Consider the following 20,330-nt stretch of genomic DNA (forward strand, 5'->3'; position numbering starts at 1 on the left):
GCAACTCTAGGCTGAGATCTGAAGAATGCTGCTCCTAGTCAGCCTTTGCAGGTAAATCTGTGAGCCTCTAATCTCCAGTTACCTGGCAAAAAGCTGAAGTAGAGCTATGGTTCAAGTGGTAGAGAGCTAGCCTTGGGTAAAAAAGCCAACCAAGAGAAAGAAGGCTTTTTACTTTTGCTCAAGGTTAGTGCTCTAGACTTTGAGACACAGAACCATTTCTGGTTTTCTGGTAGTTAATTGGAGATGAGTCACACGGAGACTCTAGCTTGGAACTGTAATCTTCAGATCTTCCTGAGGAGCTAGGATTACAGATGTAAACCACACCTGGCTGATGTGTGGTTTTTGAAATAAATCAAGCATCCATAGAACAGCACTGAACTGATTCTTGAGTGTTTGTGGGTCTCTTCAATGGCAGTCTCTTTGGAACCATATATTGGAGGATATTAAGGTCTACCGTGATCCCTGGACACATTCAGTGTATTTAAGACAGGGTTTTGTTATGTAGTTTAATCAGTGAACAGTATTTCAATAAAGCTGTTACTATTCTCAAATGCAAAAGGACTGATTTCGTTTCTTTTTTGTCAGTCCTGGGGCTTGAACTCAGATCTTGGACACTGTCCCTGAGCTTCTTTTGCTCAAGGCTAGCACTTTACCATTTGAGTCACAGCTCAAGCCTTTTCTGTTTATGTGATATTGAGGAACTGAACCTAGCGCTTCATGCATGCTGGGTAAGCACTCTACAACTAAGCCACATTCCCAGCCTCAAAAGGACTAATTTCTTGCGTGAGGTGGAGCTGCCAGTGTCTGGAAATGAAGCTGTGGAACTTTAGCTTTGAGCAAAAAAAAGCCCAGGAATAGCACCCAGGTCCTGAATTCAAGCTCCAGGACCAGCACACAAAAGAAAAAAGAAAAATATTGCACTACAATTAAGGGGAAAGGACATAAAAAGATTGCAATAAGGGCTGGAGTTGCATATTACTTGCTAGGACATGAAAGGTCTAAACTTGATCTCCGACAACACACACACTGTCAACACACAAAGGCCATTAAAAAAAAGAATTTAAATGTGTGAAAAGATACTCAACCATACTGTAACAACAGTATTTTCTTTTCTGGGGGGTCTGGTCGAGGGCCTGAACACTGGGCCTGGGTGCTGTCCCTTAGCTCTTCAGATCAAGGCTAGTGCTCTAACACTTGAGCCATAGCGTCACTTCCAGTTTTTTTTTTTTCTGCTTATGTGGTGCTGAGGAATCGAACCCAGGGCCTCATGCATGCAAGGCAAGTGCTCTACCACTGAGCCACCTTCCCAGTCCCAACAACAGTATTTTCTGTTGTTGGTCATGGGGCTTGAACTCCAGGCTTGGGTGCTTGCTGTCCCTAAGCTTTTCTGCTCAATACTAGTATTCTATCACTTTAAGCCACAGCTCCACTTCCAGTTTTCTGGTGGTTAACTCGAGATAAGAGTCTCATGGAGTGGCTGGGAAGGTGCCTCAGTGGTAGAGCGCTTGCCTTGCATGCCTGAGGCCCTGGGTTCGATTCCCCAGCACCACATAAGCAAAAAGAAAAAAGCCAGAAGTGGCGCTATGGCTCAAGTAGTAGAGCGCTAGCCTTGAGCTGAAGAGCTGAGGGACAGCGCCCAGGCCCAGAGTTCAAGCCCCACGACTGGACCCCCCCCCCCCCCAAAAAAAAAATACAAATAGAGTCTCATGGATTTTCCTGCCTGGGCTGGCTTTGAACTGTGATTCTCAGAGCCACCAGCACCGGCTCAGTATTTTTTTTTTTTAAGTGTCAGGAGCAGGGGTGCAACTTAGGCATAGAGAACTTACTAGTATGCTCAAAGGTCTGGTTTTGATCTCCAGCATTGAAAACACAAGATTAACACTTGTGCAAAGTGACAGAAAAAAGATGAATTATCACTGAAGTAATGAGGATGTATAAAGAAATGATCTCCATTATTGGTGTGAGTAAAAACTGCAAAACCCTTGAAAGGAACATAAATTAAATGGAATACACATACTTTGCCACAGCAATTCCATGAGCCATATGGAATTTAGGTTCCCTAAGATTTTATGAACTATACTGGCACATGTACAAAAAGTCCATAAAGGAGCTGAATGCCAGTGCCTCGTGCCTATAATACTATCTATTCGGGATATTTCTGAAGCCAGCTTGGGCAAGAAAGTCTGAGACTCTTATCTTTGATCAAATACTAAAAAGTTGGAAATGGAGCTGTGGCTCAAGAAGCAGAGCATGGGGCTGGGAAGGTGGCTCAGTGGTAGAGTGCTTGCCTTGCATGCGTAAGGCCCTCGGTTCCATTCCTCAGCAGCACATAAGTAGAAAAAAACCGGAAGTGGCGTTATGGCTCAAGTGGTAGAGCACTAGCCTTGAGCTGAAGAGCTGAGGGGCAGCGCCCAGGCCTCATGACCAACAACAAAAAGAAAAGCAGAGCATTAGCTTCCAGTACAAAAGCTCAAGGAGAGTACCTAGGCCCTGATTTAAAGCTCCAGGACCAACACACACGCGCACACGCACACACACACACACACACACACACACACACTCTCTCTCTCTCTCTCTCTCTCTCTCTCTCTCTCTCTCTCTCTCTCTCTCCATAAAGGGACACTCACTGCAAGATTACCAGCAATTAGCTGGGTGGCTCACACCCGTAATCCTAGCTAGCTACTCAGGAGGCTGAAGTCTGAGGATCACAGTTTGAAGCCAGTCCAGACAGTAAAGTCTCTGAGACTCTTATCTCTAATTAACCACTCAAAAACTGGAAGTGGAGGGCTGGGAAGGTGGCTCAGTGGTAGAGTGCTTGCCTTGCATGCATGAGGCCCTAGGTTCATTTCCTCGGCACCACATAAGTAGAAAAAGCTGTAAGTGGCGCTGTGGCTTAAGTGGTAGAGTGTTAGCCTTGAGCTGAAGAGCTGAGGGACAGCGCCCAGGCCCAGAGCTCAGGCCCCATGACTGGCAAAAAAACCCAAACAAACAAAAAACAAAACAAAAAAACTGGAAGTGGAGTTGTGGCTCAAACTCATAGAGCCCTAGCCTTGAGCAGAAAAACTCTCAGACTGTACCCTGAGTTCAAGCCCCACAAGGGGACCAAACAAACAAACAAACAAAAAAGGCGGACTGATAGGTAACAAGTGTCAAGGTATATTATGGAGTGACAAAAAGTGTAGTGCTTTGTGTATAATATGCTACCCAGTTTTGAAAGATGTGTCTATTGCCTCAGAAGTGACTTGGGACTTGGGAAAACAAGAGGGTGGGAAGCATATTTACTTTTCACTGTTTTGTACTGCTTGCATTTCAACACATGTACTAGTAAGTTATTATACACTTTCTTTTCAAGATATGGCAGGGTCTCACTAGGTAGCCCAGGCTGGCTTCAAACTCTTGGTCTTCCCACTTTCAGTCTCCAGTGCTGGGATTACAAGCATATTTACCACACCAACATTGATTACAGATTCTATATTACATTTAACGCAACTTGTAAACAGGACAAGAAAAAAAAAAAAAAAGCCCAGGACTCGAAATCCAAAAAGCCTCCTGCTAGTAGTTGCCTCTCACCAAGTTTACAACTAATGATGGTTTTCTCCTAAAGAGAGGACGGGGGAGCAGAGGGGGGGGGGGGGGGGCCAACAACGCCCTTCTAAGCTTCCTTGAAGCAGTGTTTTCTTCCAGGCACTACTGACTGTATCGTAGGTAGTTTGGTGGATGTTTAATGCTTTGGAAATACACTTTGGTGAAGATAAGAATGAGTACCATGCATTTTAAGCACAGGCGTGCTTGTTAAGAAAGGTTCTTGGCAGTTATGTACTGCTCCCACAATCTTGCTTAAATACAATTTTTCTAGTTCATTTAGAGATGAAACTATGGCTCAGACTCGACGAGTGTCCGCCACAGGCCGCAAGAGTTTGGAATCTAATGGATTCCTGTCAAACCACAAGTTAGATCCCAATCTGACCACGCGCAGAGTCAGCGCGGAGGGGGAAAGGCACGCGTGGGACCCCCCTCCGCGTTCCCTCCCGCCGGCTTCCGGGACACGCATCCTTGCAACCTTCTTCCCAGCATCCTCCCCGCGCGACCGCTCACTTCCGGTGCCAAGCAGGCCCGAGAATTGCCACTCCAGCACCCAGCATTTGGTACGCACTTTCCGCCTTGACCCCCCCTCCCCTGCCCTACACCCCGCTTCCACACCACCCAGGCCTCTCTTATCACGATCCCTTACCTGCCCTGCGGTCCCCCCCTCCCCCGCGGGCCGAGGGCCCGTCGCTGACGACCGCCCTCACCTCTTCTCTCTTCGCCTGCCGCGGCCTTTTACAAACCGGGCCAAACTACTCTCTGTAACGATGGTCCTCATTGGTTAGAGCCGCTCACGCGCGGCAAGTGCCCGCCCACCTGACCTCGCATGATTTGATGGGAGTTGTAGTTTTCTCCTGGCCTGAGGAGGAGTGGGGCGGGGGAAGTGTGGGCACTGAGAATTTCGGGTGGAATCCAGGGGTAGAAGTTTTGGGGACACGGCTAGTGCTAAACTCAAGGCTCTACTTTTATGGGGCCAAAATGCTTCTTGTTTTCCTTATAGTAGGCACTTGACGAAGCCTCTCGGCAGGTCCTACCTTCAGGCTGAAGAATGATGTGAAAATCCCATGAGATTTTCTACCTTAACAGATGTCAATTGCGGTTTGGTTTTCGAAAGTCCTATCCACCAATGTTCCTTCTAGCTTTCACTTGAAGGTTCCCCCGCTTCCTTTTTGTTTTTTGTCGGTCATGGGGCTTGAACTCGGCCTGGGTGCTGTCCCTGTGCTCTTCAACTCAAGGCTAGTGCTCTACCACTTGATCCTTAGCGCCACTTCCGATTTTCTAGTGGTTTATTGAAGTCTCATGCAGTTTCCTGCCCGGGCTGGCTTTGAACTGCCAGCCTCCTGAGTAGCGAGGATTATAGGTGTGAGCCACCGGCGCCCGGCCCCCACTTCCTTAACTATACTTTCTTTGCTTTCTTTTGGCCGGTCCTGGGGCTTGAACTCAGAGCCTGGACTCGTCCCTGAACCTCTGTGCTCAAGGCTAGCTAGCGCCCCACCACTTGAGCCACATCTCCACTTCCAGGTTTTGGGGTTAATTTATTTACTTAAGTGGTTTATTTAAGTCTTACAGACTTCCCTGCCCCGGCTAGCTCTGAACCTCGATCCTCAGACCTCAGCCTCGAGTAGCTGAATTGCAGGTGTGTGTGTCACCAGCACACGGGTCCTTAAATAGGCTTCCTATATATCCTATCTGGCTCCTTGGAAGCACACAGAATAAACCTAATGTTCTAGCAGGATACTGTTGGCTCACGCCTGTAATCCTAGCTACTCAGGAGATATGAGGAGCCAGCCTAGGCAGAAAAGTCCGTGAGACTCTTATCTTCAAAATAATGATTACACAATTATCAAGATCAGCACTTTTGTGTATCTAATAAATTGTGTAGGCTTGGTTTTTGTCACTAATTTACCTTCTACTTAAAGTAGAAAAGGTAGTATTAGTGAAAAGTTAAAATTCCAAGTAGGACTTAAGGTATAAAGAAAAAACTTGATCCCATATATTCAGTGCTAGCCCTGAATACAAAAGCTCAGGGACTGTGCCCAAGCCCTGAGTTCAAGCCCAAGGATGGCAGGCCCTCACCTCACCTCCCAAAAAGCACTTAATGTAGATATCAGCTTCCTAGTATGGTTAGGATTTTAACTTATACACCCCCTTTAGTCAATAGAATACATCTTTTTTTTTTTTTAATGGCATCTCATTTCAAATTTTTTTTTTAGTGAAAATACTGTACAGAGGGGTTACAATTACATGGGCAAGATAATGAGTACATTTCTTATCAAGCATTGTAGCCTCCTCCTCAATGTTTTATCTTTTCTAATTATCTTCCATAGCTCTGTAAAAAGTTCCATTACCAAACTATATAGTTCATCCTCTCAGATAACCAGGATAGTTCTGGCCACCAATCTAGATTGGCTGCCAATGGATTTCACAACCCACATCTCAGAATTTATGTATGTATGTATACATGTATGTAGTGCTGGGGAAAGAACCCAAAGCTTTGTAAATGCTAGGCAAGTGTTTCACTTGAGTTACATCCTCAGCTATACTTACTTTTCTTTTTCTTTTGGTCCAGTGGTGGGTCCTGAACTCTGGGTCTGGGAACTGTCCCTCAGCTCTTCAGCTCAAGGCTAGTGCTCTACCACTTGAGCCACAGCTCCTCTTCTGGCTTTTTTTCTTTTTTCTTATGTGGTGCTGAGGAATCGAACCCAGGGCTTCATGTATGCAAGGCAAGCGCTCTACCACTGAGCCATCTTCCCAGCCCTACTTACTTTTCTTAAGACCAGATCTTACTTTGTTGCCCAGACCAGTCTTGAACCCTTGGCTTCAAGGAACCTTCCCAGATCAGCTTTCTAGCCAGCTGGCACCACAAGGCACCCACCACCAGACTGTTTATAGATTTTTTCCCCCCTTCTAATCTTAGGGAATGAACCCATGTCACACATCACAAATATTCTGTCATTCAGCTACATCCCTATCCTTAAATTGCTGTTTTTGTTTGTTTTCTAGCATGGGGCTTGACCTGGGCGCTGTCCCTTAGCTATTCAGCTCAAGGCAAGCACTCTACCACTTAAGCCACAGCGCCACTTCCAGTTTTCTGGTGGTTTATTGGAGATAAGAGTTTCATGGACTTAGCTGCCCGAGCTGGCTTTGAACCATGATCCTCAGATCTTAGCCTCCTTAGTAGCTGGGATTACAGGGCGTGAGCCACCAGCACCTGGCCTTGAATTTCTGGGTTTTTTTTTTTTTTTTGTCTGGTCATGGGGCCTGAACTCTGGGCCTGGGCACTGTCCCTCAGCTCTTCAGCTCAAAGTTAGCGCTCTACCACTTGAGCCCCAGAGCCACTTCCGGCTTTTTTCTTATGTGGTGCTGAGGAATCAAACCCAGGGCCTCTTAACATGCAAGGCAAGCACTCTACCACTGAGCCACCTTCCCAGCCCCATGAATTACTGTTTTTATGGTGTATATCCAGTAGCTTTCTGAATCTGAAACGTAACTTTGTTGTTTATCTCAAAGTGCCCAAGACAATATAATTGGACATATAATTCACCCAAACCTTAGAAAGCAGTATGGTTTCCAACATTGCTGCACTGCTGAGAATCTAACACTAGTATTATTTACAATCCTTTTGCCACTTAACAACTTTTAGGATTTGCTGTGTCTGGTGAAAACATCATGGTGGTATGGGTATTTATTATTGTGTTAATTCAATACTGCCCCTTTAATAATCTCAAAACATATTTTATCAGGGAAACTTTTTCTTGTCAGTAGGGGCTTGAACTCAGGGCCTGGACACTGTCCCTGAGCTTCTTTTGCTCAAAGCTAGCACTCTACCACGTGAACCACAGTGCCACTCCTGGCTTTTTCTGTTTGTGGTACTGAGGAATTGAACCCAGGGCTTCATGCATACTAGGCAAACACTCTACTACTAAACCACCTTCCCAGCCCCTCCCCTCCATTTTTTACTTTTAAAATAAAAGGCAGGCAGGGCACTGGTGGCTTGCCTGTAAATCCTAGCTACTCAAGAGGCTGAGATCTGAGGATTGAAGTTTGAATCCACCTGGGCAGAAAAGTCCCTGTGAGACTCTTATCTCCATTTAACCACTCAAAAGTGACTGGAAATGACATTGTGGCTCAAGTGGTAGAGTGCTAGCCTTGATGAGCACAGAGGCCCAGGGCCAGAGCTCAGGTTCTGAGTTCAAGCCCCATGACTGACAAAATAAAACTAAAAGTAATAGCCCCTATAAGGAAATAATGGTTTTTAGAAATCATCACTCATTTAAAAGGTTTTTTTTTTTTTATTTCCTACAAACACATTTTGTTTTCCTAGTTGAACTGTAACTTCAGGAACATCCTACAATATTTAGTAAATATAACTACTCCCTTTGTAAATGAAATCTGTCCTTTAAACATGGAACAGAATTCCAACACACATATAAAAGATGAGCAAACACAGGTTAAAACAGAATGAAAACTCGAATGAGTCTCAGAGATTTTTAACAGGGAGTTATCAACAAGGAAAATGGAAACCTTGGTTTTATAATTAGTTCAATCTGTAGAATACAGATTCTTTGTGGTATTAAACCAAACCCAATGCAAACCACAGAGTCTGGAATAAGATTAAAAAATATTTACAAATATCTGACTGAGTATATACAATATGGCTTGGCCAAAAACAAAATTCTCACACACAATAATCACTGCAAGAAATCCCACAGGTTATAGAAAACATAAAGGAACTTTAATATCCCAACAGTCAGGGTAAAGAATACTGGATTAATGACCCATTAAGAGTGAGTGAATCACTTCAGGTTCTGTACAGTACCAGAGTAAAATCTGAATGCATATTGCAGAGAATGAAATCATTTTAGAAACGTTAATTTTCTTACCTGATACTAATACCAGTGCAGTATTTTTTTGGATTGAAAAATTATTAAATGATTTAACACTAAGATTTAAACCAAAGTTAGCATTGTTCCTGAAACGTGAAGCTGTTCAGCAGTAACCTTTTCACTATGAAAACTGGCACTACTTTCTTCTCAAAGAGAAGTTAATGTACATTTTAAGACTTGTGCAATAACACAATGTACTGGCTAACAAAAAAATTATATTTCTTGAAATTTGAAGTAGAGCTGTGGCTCAAGTGGTAGAGCACCAGCCTTCAGCCATAAAGCTCAGGGCCAGAGCCAAGGCCCTGAGTTCAAGTCCCAGGACCTGTATTAAAAAAAAAAATTATGGGCTGGGAATGTGGCTTAGTGGTAAGAGTACTTGCCTTGCATGCATGAAGCCCTGGGTTTTATTCCTCAGTACCACATAAACAGAAAAAGCCGAAGTGGTGCTATGGCTCAAGTGGTAAAACACTAACCGTAAGCACAAAAGCTCAGGGATTGCGCTCAGGTCCAGAGAAAATTACATTACTTGAAATAGCGAAAATGAAAGGAAAACTATACTTTCATTCAGATTTAATTACTATTATGCCCAAATAAATTGCCCTGCAGTCATGAGTTACACAGGAAATAAAATTGGTTTTTAATAAGAGAAAATGAGTCCTTAAAATAGAAATATAAGCCAAAATAAAAGTTGCTTCCTGATTTATTTTTCAGCATTTAAGCTGTGTATGGTTATATGCCCTGATCTGTAGAAGTTATCAAGGAAATAACATTTCCAAAGTTTCTAAATATTTAAAAATTTTACTCATCTTTCATAAAGCAAATTTTAATGTATCAATACTTAAAAATACACAGTGACTTAGGAAACATCAGTATGACTGCATAGAATTGAGCTCCAGAGAATTATACGCTTAGCGCTGTCTTTCCTGGGCTTTGGGTACTGGGATATATTGGCTTTAGAGACCAGCTTAGAGTCATCTGCTCCAACCAGGAAGACATAGACCAGGAAACTCTCAGACCTTTTTTTTCTGTTTCTAAGTAAAATGCTAGGAGCTCTCTAACCAGCCATTAAAATTCATATACAAGGGATCTTTCCTCTCTGAGTCAAGGAGGAGAGAAAGGTGAAAGAGGTTTATGACCTTTTCTGAAAACAAAACAAACTAAAACTCCCACAATTCTTCTAAGAGACTCTGAAATGTACTAGAAATTTTAAAACGAGAACAATGCCATCAAAGATTCAACTTCTTAATGCTTGGAGCCACTCCAAAATAATAAAGTTGGAAACTCCAAGATAGGTAACAAAAGAATCAAAATAATGATTGCACTGAAGATTCGCTTCTTTGAAGACTATTTAAGGAGGTAGGATTTTAAGGTTTGGTGTTTTTTGTTGTTGTTTTGTTGTTGTTGTTGTTTTATCTTTTGGCCTCTGAACATTAAAAAAAAAAAAAAAACTTTGCCTGGCTGGTCCTTTAAGCTGATTTTGGAGTTCATAATGAATTCCAAGCCTGACATACGAATATTTTAGTTTCACAGCTATCGTTTGTACACATTAAAATTAAGTTGATTTACTCTTAAGTAAATCTAACTAGAAAACAGAAAATTAATATACTCCTTTACATATGACTTCGTGTCTCAAAATTCTTGAAAAACAAGAGCAAATGACTTTGTATTCAAAGACTATCAAAGTATGTATTTGATATTCACATGCATACAACTTAAAACCTTCTAAATCTCATGTCAACTCTGAATGATGCCTTTAAGAAGAAAATGACATACAAAGTTTGCTAACTGTGCAAAAATATTAACTTGCTAAAACATTTTACATTAAGGAAATAATACATGTAAATGTAAAAGATGACACATGAAATTGACATGGCATAAGAACATCACATTTCAGAGATTTTCCTTAGTAACAAGCTTTTGTTCTTATAGTTCCTGGTACACACAAAGTTTGTTATAGAAGAAAAGTCCTTTAAACATATCTGACAGGGAACTCTTGAGGCACCTTCTCATATAAAACACAAAATGAATTACAATTATCAATCCATCTGAGAAAAGTTTCAATCTAAGTGAGCATCATTCCTTTCCATTTGTATATTTTACAGAACTTTAGTAAGGCAGGACAAATTTGTGAAAAAAAGTAGAATATAAAAATGATGTAAACTAATAATTTATATTTTAAAAAAACCCCTAAGGGATAATAAAGAAGACAGAATAGCTCAAACAATGCCTTTTTTTTTAACCTAAAAGAGAATTGTGCACAAGCTGAAGATTACGAAGAACTTCTAGACTTTGCACAGGTTTGGTTTTTCTCTTTTTCTTTTCTTTTTAAAAATCTTTATATTATGTTTTAAATCATACCAGGAATGCAAACTAGAACTGCACACTACTTTAGTGGAAAAAAAGTTTAAAATTGTGCAATTTTCTGCCTCTTAATTTTTAAAAAGTGGCAGCAATCCCTGCATTTCTACTTGAAACAAGGATCTGAGAAACTTTATCAAAAAAGTTAATGAAGGCAAAAATTGGCAGACATCCAGCATCTTGTTTCTTTTTTAAACAGTGTGGATGATAAGTATTTTCATGATTAAAAAATGAATTTTAAAATAAATACATTGTATCTGACATTTGCACTGACTGATTTGATAAATCTTTAAGTAAACAACTGGCTTTACTATACTTTCTGTAGCCTCAAGCCACTGGCTTTAGATTCTGGAGTCCTTTTTCACTGGGTTTCATACCCTGCCACTCGGTACCCAGCAGGCTGACTAGGCAACATGCTGCCATTTTGCCCTTGAGGTGGCTGCACTCCGTAATTTGGTCCCATCCAAGGTGCGGAAGATGGTGTCTGACTAGTAGGAGAATAGGAAAAAAGCAGAGAAATAACCGGTTAAAACAATGTTATGCCGAGAACAAATAACAAATACATGGGAGAGAGAAATATTCTTTTTCTTAGACCCAAATATGAAAATACCTGTTACATCAGAAAAAGCAAGGGCAAAAGTAAAAGTTCTTGCTTTCAAAAGCAGGCATCACCTACATTTAATTTGAGCAGCTTAATTTCCTAAGAAATTATAGCTAAGAAAATAGCCTTAATCTATAAGTATTTATTTAACTCAGAAAAACCCATCCTCCATTTCAGAAAGGCAAACTCTATCATTTGATATATGACTTAACCAAAAAAAAAAAAAAAAGGAGGGAGGGTAGGAGGGGTGGAGAGTAATTCAAATGGTAGAGTGCATGCTGAACAAACATAAGGCAACCACTTAAAACCTCAGGTTAAGGGCTGGGAAGGTGGCTCAGTGGTGGAGTGCTTGTCTTGCATGCATGAGGCCTTGGGTTCGATTCCTCAGCACCACATAAGAAGAAAAAGCTAGAAGTGGCGCTGTGGCTCAAGTGGTAGAGTGCTAGCCTTGAGCTGAAGAGCTCAGGGACAGTGCCCAGGCCCAGAGTTCAGGCTCCACGACTGACAAAAAAAACCTCAGGTTAAAAAAAAATAAGGAGGTGGGACCAAGATGGCGACGGGGCAGTAGGGAAATGCCACAGCTCTCTCCAACCAAAAAGAGAGTTCGAGTTCCAACGTTTAATCTCCCCAAGAGACCGACAACAACAAAAAGACGAACACTCAGAGAAAAACCAGAGGTGGAAAATAACAAAAAAAGAAAGAGAGGAAAAGAAGAAATTCAGAACAGAGAAGAGCGAAGACCCCTCCCCCCGGCCAGCCGGCCCGGCGGGGGCTGCCGGAGCCACAGAGACACAGGGGGCTGCTTGCAGATCACCAGGTACCGGATTGCAGAACAGCGGATCGCCAGGAACAGAGAAACCTACCAGCCGGGAGTCTCCACGAGGATCCCACCCCCACCCCTCACTCTCCACCGGAGCGGAGAGGCTCCATCCCGCCAAAGCCGCCCGGCACCAGCAGCGCGACAAAGGGACCTATCGGCAGACCACCCGCCCAATCGCGATCGCAACTACCCGGCGGGGGGCCACCCAACCCAGCCCGCAACCACCCCAACTGAACTCGGATTGCAACAACAACTGACGACCTACAGGGTGAGTACCCAACAGGGGACAGTGAATCCATCAAGGGAGACCAGAGCTGGAGGGAATCCCCAGACCCTGACCTAGACTCTCTACCCCAACACCCGGACCACAGGACCCACTAAAACTGGGAACTGTTCGAGAGCTCCACCAGCTGGTGGAGCACACTCTGCTGGCCAGGCCAGAGCAAGAGCGCCCCTGGAAGGGAGCTTAAATGCCCAAGCCAGGAACAGCGCCCCTGGGTCAAGACTACCAACAGTAGAAGAAATTTGAACTGTGTCCTCCAGGCTGCATAACCTAGGTGGTATACACATTAGCACAGGCCTAACGAGCGCGCTCCAGGCTGGGGCCGGAACCAGGCCCGGGGACCGGCGCCTGAACAAAGCAAAAAGGGTCAGAAGTGGGGCTGTGGCTCAAATGGTAGGGTGCCAGCCTTGAGCTGAAGAGCTGAGGGACAGCACCCAAACCTAGAGTTCAAGCCCACAACCAGCCCAAAACAAACAAAAACACATCAGGAGCCCATAGCAGACTCCAGTATTTGGGAGAGTGCATCCAGAGCATCTGATCTTCCCAAGAGCACCCACAGGAGCAAACACAAGCAGTCTAGGCTGCTCAACCCTTCCAAAGGCGGGAATTGCTACAGCAGAGAGCTGAGAATCCTAAGTAAGTCAGAATAGCAGCTGGAAATAGGCTCCCAACAGAATCCAGATCAGGCACAGACTCTCTCTACCAATACAGAATCAGCAACCAAGCAAAGACAGACACACCAAAACAAGATTGAAGAGCAGTCTCCTGAACCCCCATGCGAAAATCACAGAGAAAAATCACAAGGTTTACCACTACCCAGGACAGCAAGCTCACCTCAAAAGCCAGCAGCCACGCAGGGGAGAGCCCCAGTGGGAGCAAAGCAGGAATGGAAGACAAAAACTACATCCAAGGGTTGCTGGAGGCAATGACTCAAGAAATAAAGTGAGAAATGGATCAGAAATTGAAAGAGCACAAGGATGAACTATCAAAAGATATACAGGATATCAAACAAAAGTTGGATGCAAAAATAGAAGCTGCACAAACCTCAGTAAGAAGTGAGATAAACGCCAAATTAGAGGTAATGCATACTGATCTCACCTCATTGAGAGGTGAGATCAGTACTCTGAGAACCAACATTGAATCCATAAAGGGATCCATTTCCACCATGCAAACCACAATAGAAGCCACGGTCAACAGAGTGAATGAAATGGAAGGTAGAGTGTCAGATACAGAAGACAGAATACACCAACTGGACCAAAAAGTGACAGATATGGAAAAATCACTCAAATTAAACCAAAGGGAAATTCAAGAGCAAGCAGATAATGCTAAAAAATTTAACCTTCGCATAATCGGAGTGGACGAAGGTGAGGAATTCCAGAGCAAGGGAATGCAACACCTATTTAACAAGATAGTCAATGAAAATTTTCCCCACCTCAAAAACGACCATCTTAACTACATCACAAAAGCTTATCGAACACCCAACAAGCAAGATCCCAGGAGAAACACTTCTAGGCACATTATAGTAAAAATGATGGATCTGAATAATAAGGAAACAATCCTGCATGCAGCAAAAATGAAGAAGGAGCTATACTACAACGGGAAAAAAATTAGAATCACTGCAGATCTCTCCACACAAACAATGAATGCAAGAAAAGCCTGGGAAAGCACCATACGAGCCCTGAGAGCCAATAACTGCCAACCCAGACTGATATACCCAGCAAAGCTAGCATTCACATTCGATGGAGAACTGAAAACTTTTAATAGCAAAGAAAAACTAAATGAATACATAAACAGTAAGCCAGCATTACAAAGAATTCTAAGAGGGGGGACACAACCTGAAGAAAGCAACCAGGAACTGGGACCTGCCCCAAACAGGCATTACTCAAAGTCTAACTGAGCAAGCACAGGAGGAAAGGAAAGAAGAAAAACTTAGGAAAACGGAATGGCAGGGACAACAATGCATCTCTCTATACTTTCTCTTAATATAAATGGGCTGAATTCGCCAATTAAAAGAAAACGAACTGAGGACTGGATCAGAAAACAAGACCCATCCATCTGTTGCCTTCAGGAGACCCACCTCTCAGCCAAACATACAAACAAACTCAGAGTGAAGGGGTGGAAAAGGATCTACCAATCAAATTCCCCCAATAAGAAAGCAGGTGTAGCTATCCTGATATCTGACAAAATAAACTTTTCATTAAAATCAGTACAGAAAGACAAGGACGGACACTACATATTAATAAAGGGAACAATCCAAGAGGAGGATATAACCATCATCAACTTATATGCCCCAAATATCGGTGCACCCAGATATGTTAAACAAATGCTCTCAAACTTACAGAATAAAATAGATCCCAATACGATAATACTAGGAGACTTTAACACGCCACTCTCACCAAAGGACAGGTCTACCAACCAGAGGATTGGCAAAGAAGCTACCGAATTAAGTGAGGCCATACTTCAAGCGGAATTAACTGACATCTACCGAGTATTTCACCCTAAAACAACACAGTACACATTCTTCTCAGCAGCTCATGGAACTTTCTCCAAAATAGACCATATCATAGTTCATGCAAGGAACTTAAGCAAATACAAAGGGATCGACATAATCCCCTGTATCCTATCTGACCACAGTGGAATCAAGCTAGCTCTCAATAACAAAGCATACCGCAGAAATTTCTCTAATACATGGAAATTGAACAGCACACTCCTTAACAAGGCCTGGGTAACAGAAGAGATCAGAGAAGAAATAAAGCATTTCCTACAACTCAATGAAAATGAAAACACCTCACAAAGAAACTTGTGGGACACAGCAAAAGCAGTCCTGAGGGGCAAATTTATTGCCCTCAGTGCCCACATCAAGAGAATGGAGACAGACCAAGTAAATAATCTCATGTTGCAACTAAAACAGCTAGAAAAACAAGAAAAAATGGGACCTAAAGCTACTAGACGAAGCCAGATAACCAAATTAAGAGCAGAGATTAACCAATTAGAAAATCAGAAAACCATAACCAAAATAAACCAAACAAAAAGCTGGTTCTTTGAAAAAATAAACAAAATTGATGGCCCGTTGGCAAGATTAATTAAAAAAAGAAGAGAGGAAACCCATATTAATAGGATTAGGGATGCCACGGGAAACATCACAACACGTACCCAAGATATCCAAACAATTCTAACAGACTACTTTCAAAAGCTATACTCTCTAAAGGAAGAAAATCTGGCGGAAATGGATGCATTTTTAGAGAAATACAAGTTACCCAAACTGAGCAAAGAAGAAGTTAGCCAATTAAATAAGCCAGTATCCTATAATGAGATACAGGAAGCTATCAAAAGTCTTCCAACAAAAAAAAGCCCAGGACCAGATGGATTCACAGCAGAATTCTATAAGACCTTTAAAGAAGAACTAATACCCATACACCTCAAGCTCTTCAGAGAAACAGAGAAGGAGGGAGCTATCCCAAACTCATTCTACGAAGCCAATATCACACTCATCCCCAAACCAGGCAAAGACCCAACCAAAAAGGAGAATTACAGGCCAATCTCCTTGATGAACACAGATGCAAAGATCCTTAACAAGATTCTAGCTAACAGAATCCAGAAACACATAAAAAAAAATAATACACTATGATCAGGTAGGCTTCATCCCAGAGACACAGGGATGGTTTAACATACGTAAGTCAATAAATGTAATCCAGCATATCAACAGAGCCAAGGTCAAGAATCACATGATTATCGCCACAGATGCAGAAAAGGCCTTTGATAAAATTCAACATTCATTCATGCTAAAAGCTCTGGAGAAAATAGGAATAGAAGGAACATTTCTAAAAACAATAAAAGCCATTTATGGCAGACCAATAGCCAATATTATACTTAATGGGGAAAAGCTACAATCAATCCTCCTAAAAACAGGAACAAGGCAAGGATGTCCACTGTCTCCACTCCTCCTCAACATAGTCCTAGAACCCTTAGCCAGGGCAATAAGGCAAGAAAAAGACATTAAAGGGATCCGCATAGGGAAAGAAGAAGTGAAACTATCCCTTTTTGCAGACGACATGATACTATACCTCCACGATCCCAAAAACTCCATCCCCAAACTTTTAGAAATCATAAGTCACTTCGGCAAAATAGCAGGATACAAAATAAACCCACAAAAATCAGTTGCCTTCCTATACACTGATAACGCACAGGAAGAGAGGGAAATAAAGGGAGCAACCCCATTCACAATAACCTCCCAAAAAATAAAATATTTAGGAATTAACCTAACCAAAGATGTAAAAGAACTATTTAATGAGAACTATAAAAAGTTAAAGAAAGAAATTGCAGAAGACACTAGGAAATGGAAAGACCTCCCATGCTCCTGGATAGGCCGACTTAATATAGTAAAGATGGTGATACTTCCAAAACTAATATACAAATTCAATGCAATTCCTATTAAAATCCCAATGACGTACATCACTGAAATACAGAAAACAGTCCAAAAATTTATATGGAACAACAAAAGACCTAGAATAGCCAAAACAATTCTAGGGGATAAAGACAATATGGGAGGGCTATCCATGCCGAACTTCAAACTCTACTACAGAGCTATAATCACAAAGACAGCATGGTACTGGCACAAAAACAGACCCGAAGACCAATGGAACAGAATAGAAGATCCAGATATAAATCCACAGGCCTACAGCCAGCTGATATTCGATAAAGGAGCCAAAGACATACAATGGAAGAAACATAGCCTCTTCAACCGCTGGTGCTGGGAAAACTGGGCAGCCACATGCAGAAAACTAAAAGTGGACCCCAGCCTATCACCATGCACCAACATCAACTCAAAATGGATTAAAGACCTTAACATTAAACCTGAATCTCTGAAACTACTACAGGACAGAGTAGGAGAGACACTTGAACTAATAGGCACAGGAAGGAACTTCCTGAACAGAGTCCCAGGGTCACAACGAGTTGGAGAGAGACTCGACAAATGGGACTACCTTAAAATAAAAAGCTTCTGCACAGCTAAATCTATCGCAACTAAGCTAGAAAGACAACCAACTAATTGGGAAAAAATATTTACCAGCAATATATCAGACAAGGGGTTAACATCCTGTATATACAGGGAACTCAAGAAACTAATCCCTCCCAAACCTAACAAACCAATTACTAAATGGGCAAGGGAACTAAAGAGGGACTTCTCAAATGAAGAAATAAAAATGGCAAAGAAACACATGAGGAAATGTTCATCATCCCTGGTGGTGAAGGAAATGCAAATAAAGACAACCCTGAGATACCACCTTACCCCAGTCAGAATGTCCCACATCCACAAATCAGCCAACAACAAATGCTGGAGGGGATGTGGAGAAAGAGGAACCCTATTACACTGCTGGTGGGAATGTACACTTATACAACCACTTTGGAAAGCAGTCTGGAGGGTCCTTAGAAAGCTAAAGATTGACCTCCCTTACGACCCAGTCATACCACTTCTAGGCATCTACCCTGAACAACAGGAACCAATATACAAGGACACGTGCACCTCCATGTTTATTGCAGCACTGTTCGCAATAGCTAGGATATGGAAACAACCTAGGTGCCCCACCACAGATGAATGGATCCAAAAATTGTGGTATCTATACACAATGGAATATTATGCAGCCATTAGAAATGACAAAATAATGGCATTTGCAGGGAAATGGATGGAGCTAGAAGGAATCATGTTGAGCGAGGTAAGCCAAGAACGAAGAGACAAACGGTACATGGTCTCCCTGATAAGTGGATGCTAAATCCAAAAGGTTAGGTGATACGACAAAACTAACAGGACTTAAGAAACAAAGAACTCCCGCTCATCTGGTTGAACCACTACTAAATATCCCCATGCTGCTGATCACAAATATGGTATATAACATGTGAACACTGTTATATATTACAGACTGTGGTAGACAATTTGCTCCAGAGAAGTTAGAATGAACTTGTGACTTTGAAATTATGTAATCACAATCAAAAAAAAAAAAAAAAAAAAGAACCTCGGGGAAGGGAGGGGATGGTAGGGGGAAAACAATGGAGGGGGTAACAATGTTCAAGAGGAAGTGTACTCATAACCTCACTCATGTAACTGTAATCCTCTGTATAGTAGCTTTACAATAAAAAAAAATAAAATAAAAAACAAAAACAAACAAAAAAAAAAGACTAGAGCTCTACCACAGCTTTTTCTGAGTAGTTTATTAAAGATAAAAGTCTTATGGAGTTTTCTGAATGGGATGGCTCTGAACTCCTGAGTAGCTAAGATTACAAGCCTGAGCCACCAGTGTCTGGCCCATTAAGCTTTTTGAATGAGAGATGTCTCTTTTCTTTCACTTGAAAAATTAGTGGGTACTTCAGAGTTATTATCTGTCCTATTTTAAAAACAAGGAGTACAAAAAGTATGACTTTTGTACTTGTTTTTAGTGTAGTCTGGTGTACAGTTAAGAAAAAAAAAATAAGAACTACGGTTTAAATTATTAAAAAGGGGTTGGGAAAGTGGCACTGTGGCTCAAGTGGTAGAGCACTAGCCCTGAGTGAAAAAGCGCAGGGACAGCACCCAGGCCCTGAGTTCAAGCCCTATGACTACCAACAACAACCAAAAAGTTAACTTATTACTGAATATTACCAAAATTTGTATGAACAATTGTAACTCAGAGCAAAATTTTAGTTTTTATTTTTTAAACATAAAGCTAGTTAAGAAGTGCTATTCCTTATGGAAAATGTCATCTCTTTTTTTTTTTGCTTTCCCCTAGTTTCTATTTCAGAAAGGTAAACGCTATCATTTGATATATGACTTAACCAAAAAGCAAGAACTTTTCCCCTTTCCATATAATGTATACTGAATACCATGACTGCATTTGTTCACCTTTCCTCTCTCCTTTTTTTTTTTTTTTTTGGTCCGGTTGTGGGGCCTGAATTCTGGGCCTGGGCATTGTCCCTCAGCACTTCAGCTCAAGGCTAGTGCTATACCACTTGAGTCACAGCGCCACTTCCAGGTTTTTTCTTTTTGCTTATGTGGTGCTGGGAATCGAACCCAGGGCCTCAGGCATGCAAGGCAAGCGTTCTACCACTGAGCCAACTTCCCAGCCCCCGTTCTCCATTTTTGCATCTCCCCTTTGTACCCCTAAAACAAAAACAAAAACAAAACAAAACAAAAAACAGCCGGGTGCCAGTGGGTGCCAGTAGCTTACGACTGTAATCCTAGCTACTAAAGAGGCTGAGATGGGGCTGGGAAGGTGGCTCAGTGGTAGAGCGCTTGCCCTGCATGCCTGAGGCCGTGGGTTCGATTCCTCAGCACCACATAAGCAAAAAGAAAAAAGCCGGAAGTGGCGCTGTGGCTCAAGTGGTAGAGTGCTAGCCTTGAGCTGAAGAGCTGAGGGACAGCGCCCAGGCCCAGAGTTCAGGCCCCACCACCGGACCCAAAAAAAAAAAAAAAGAGGCTGAGATCTGAGGATCATAGTTCAACTCCACCCAGGCAGGAAAGTCCATGAGATTCTTATCTCTAATAAACTACCAGAAAACTGGAAGTGGCACTGTGGCTAGAGCGCTAGTCTTGAGCTGAAGAGCTGGGACAGCACCCAGATCCAGAGTTCAAGCCCCATAACTGACGAAAGAAAGAAAGAGGGAGGGAGGGAAGGAGGGAAGGAAAGAAGGAAGAAGGGAAGGAAGGAAGGAAACCCCAAACACCCCCCAAAAACAAAGACCCCTAGTACCACCACTAAAAAACAAAACAAAACAACTTGTTTCCATTTCCTGGAATTCATTTTGATAAACAGCATTTTATATTTTTAT

The 20,330-nt window shown here is 42.3% G+C and overlaps 2 protein-coding genes across 10 annotated transcripts in view; both read right to left on the reverse strand.

The window, feature by feature from the left end:
• CUNH2orf42 (chromosome unknown C2orf42 homolog) overlaps positions 1 to 4,316 on the reverse strand; it is a 39,867-nt gene extending 35,551 nt beyond the window's left edge. The window contains exon 1 of one of the 3 annotated variants that reach the window (XM_042683092.1): positions 4,293 to 4,316. The gene's annotated coding sequence lies outside the window, so the exon portion shown is untranslated. Of the gene's footprint in view, positions 1 to 4,231 lie in introns of all 3 variants that reach the window. The other 2 variants (XM_042683091.1, XM_042683093.1) reach the window with 2 other exon arrangements.
• A 4,867-nt stretch (positions 4,317 to 9,183) lies between these two features.
• Positions 9,184 to 20,330, reverse strand: part of Tia1 (TIA1 cytotoxic granule associated RNA binding protein) — a 43,950-nt gene continuing 32,803 nt past the window's right edge. For all 7 annotated transcript variants that reach the window (XM_042683080.1, XM_042683079.1, XM_042683078.1 and 4 more), the window contains one exon: positions 9,184 to 11,317. In XM_042683080.1, coding sequence (XP_042539014.1) covers positions 11,191 to 11,317 — 127 coding nt within the window. In that variant the 3' untranslated portion in view covers positions 9,184 to 11,190. The remainder of the gene's footprint in view (positions 11,318 to 20,330) is intronic.

The sequence above is a fragment of the Dipodomys spectabilis genome, unplaced genomic scaffold, assembly GCF_019054845.1.
Source record: "Dipodomys spectabilis isolate Male_0828 unplaced genomic scaffold, ASM1905484v1 ptg000079l, whole genome shotgun sequence".
Classification (NCBI taxonomy): Eukaryota; Metazoa; Chordata; class Mammalia; order Rodentia; family Heteromyidae; genus Dipodomys; species Dipodomys spectabilis.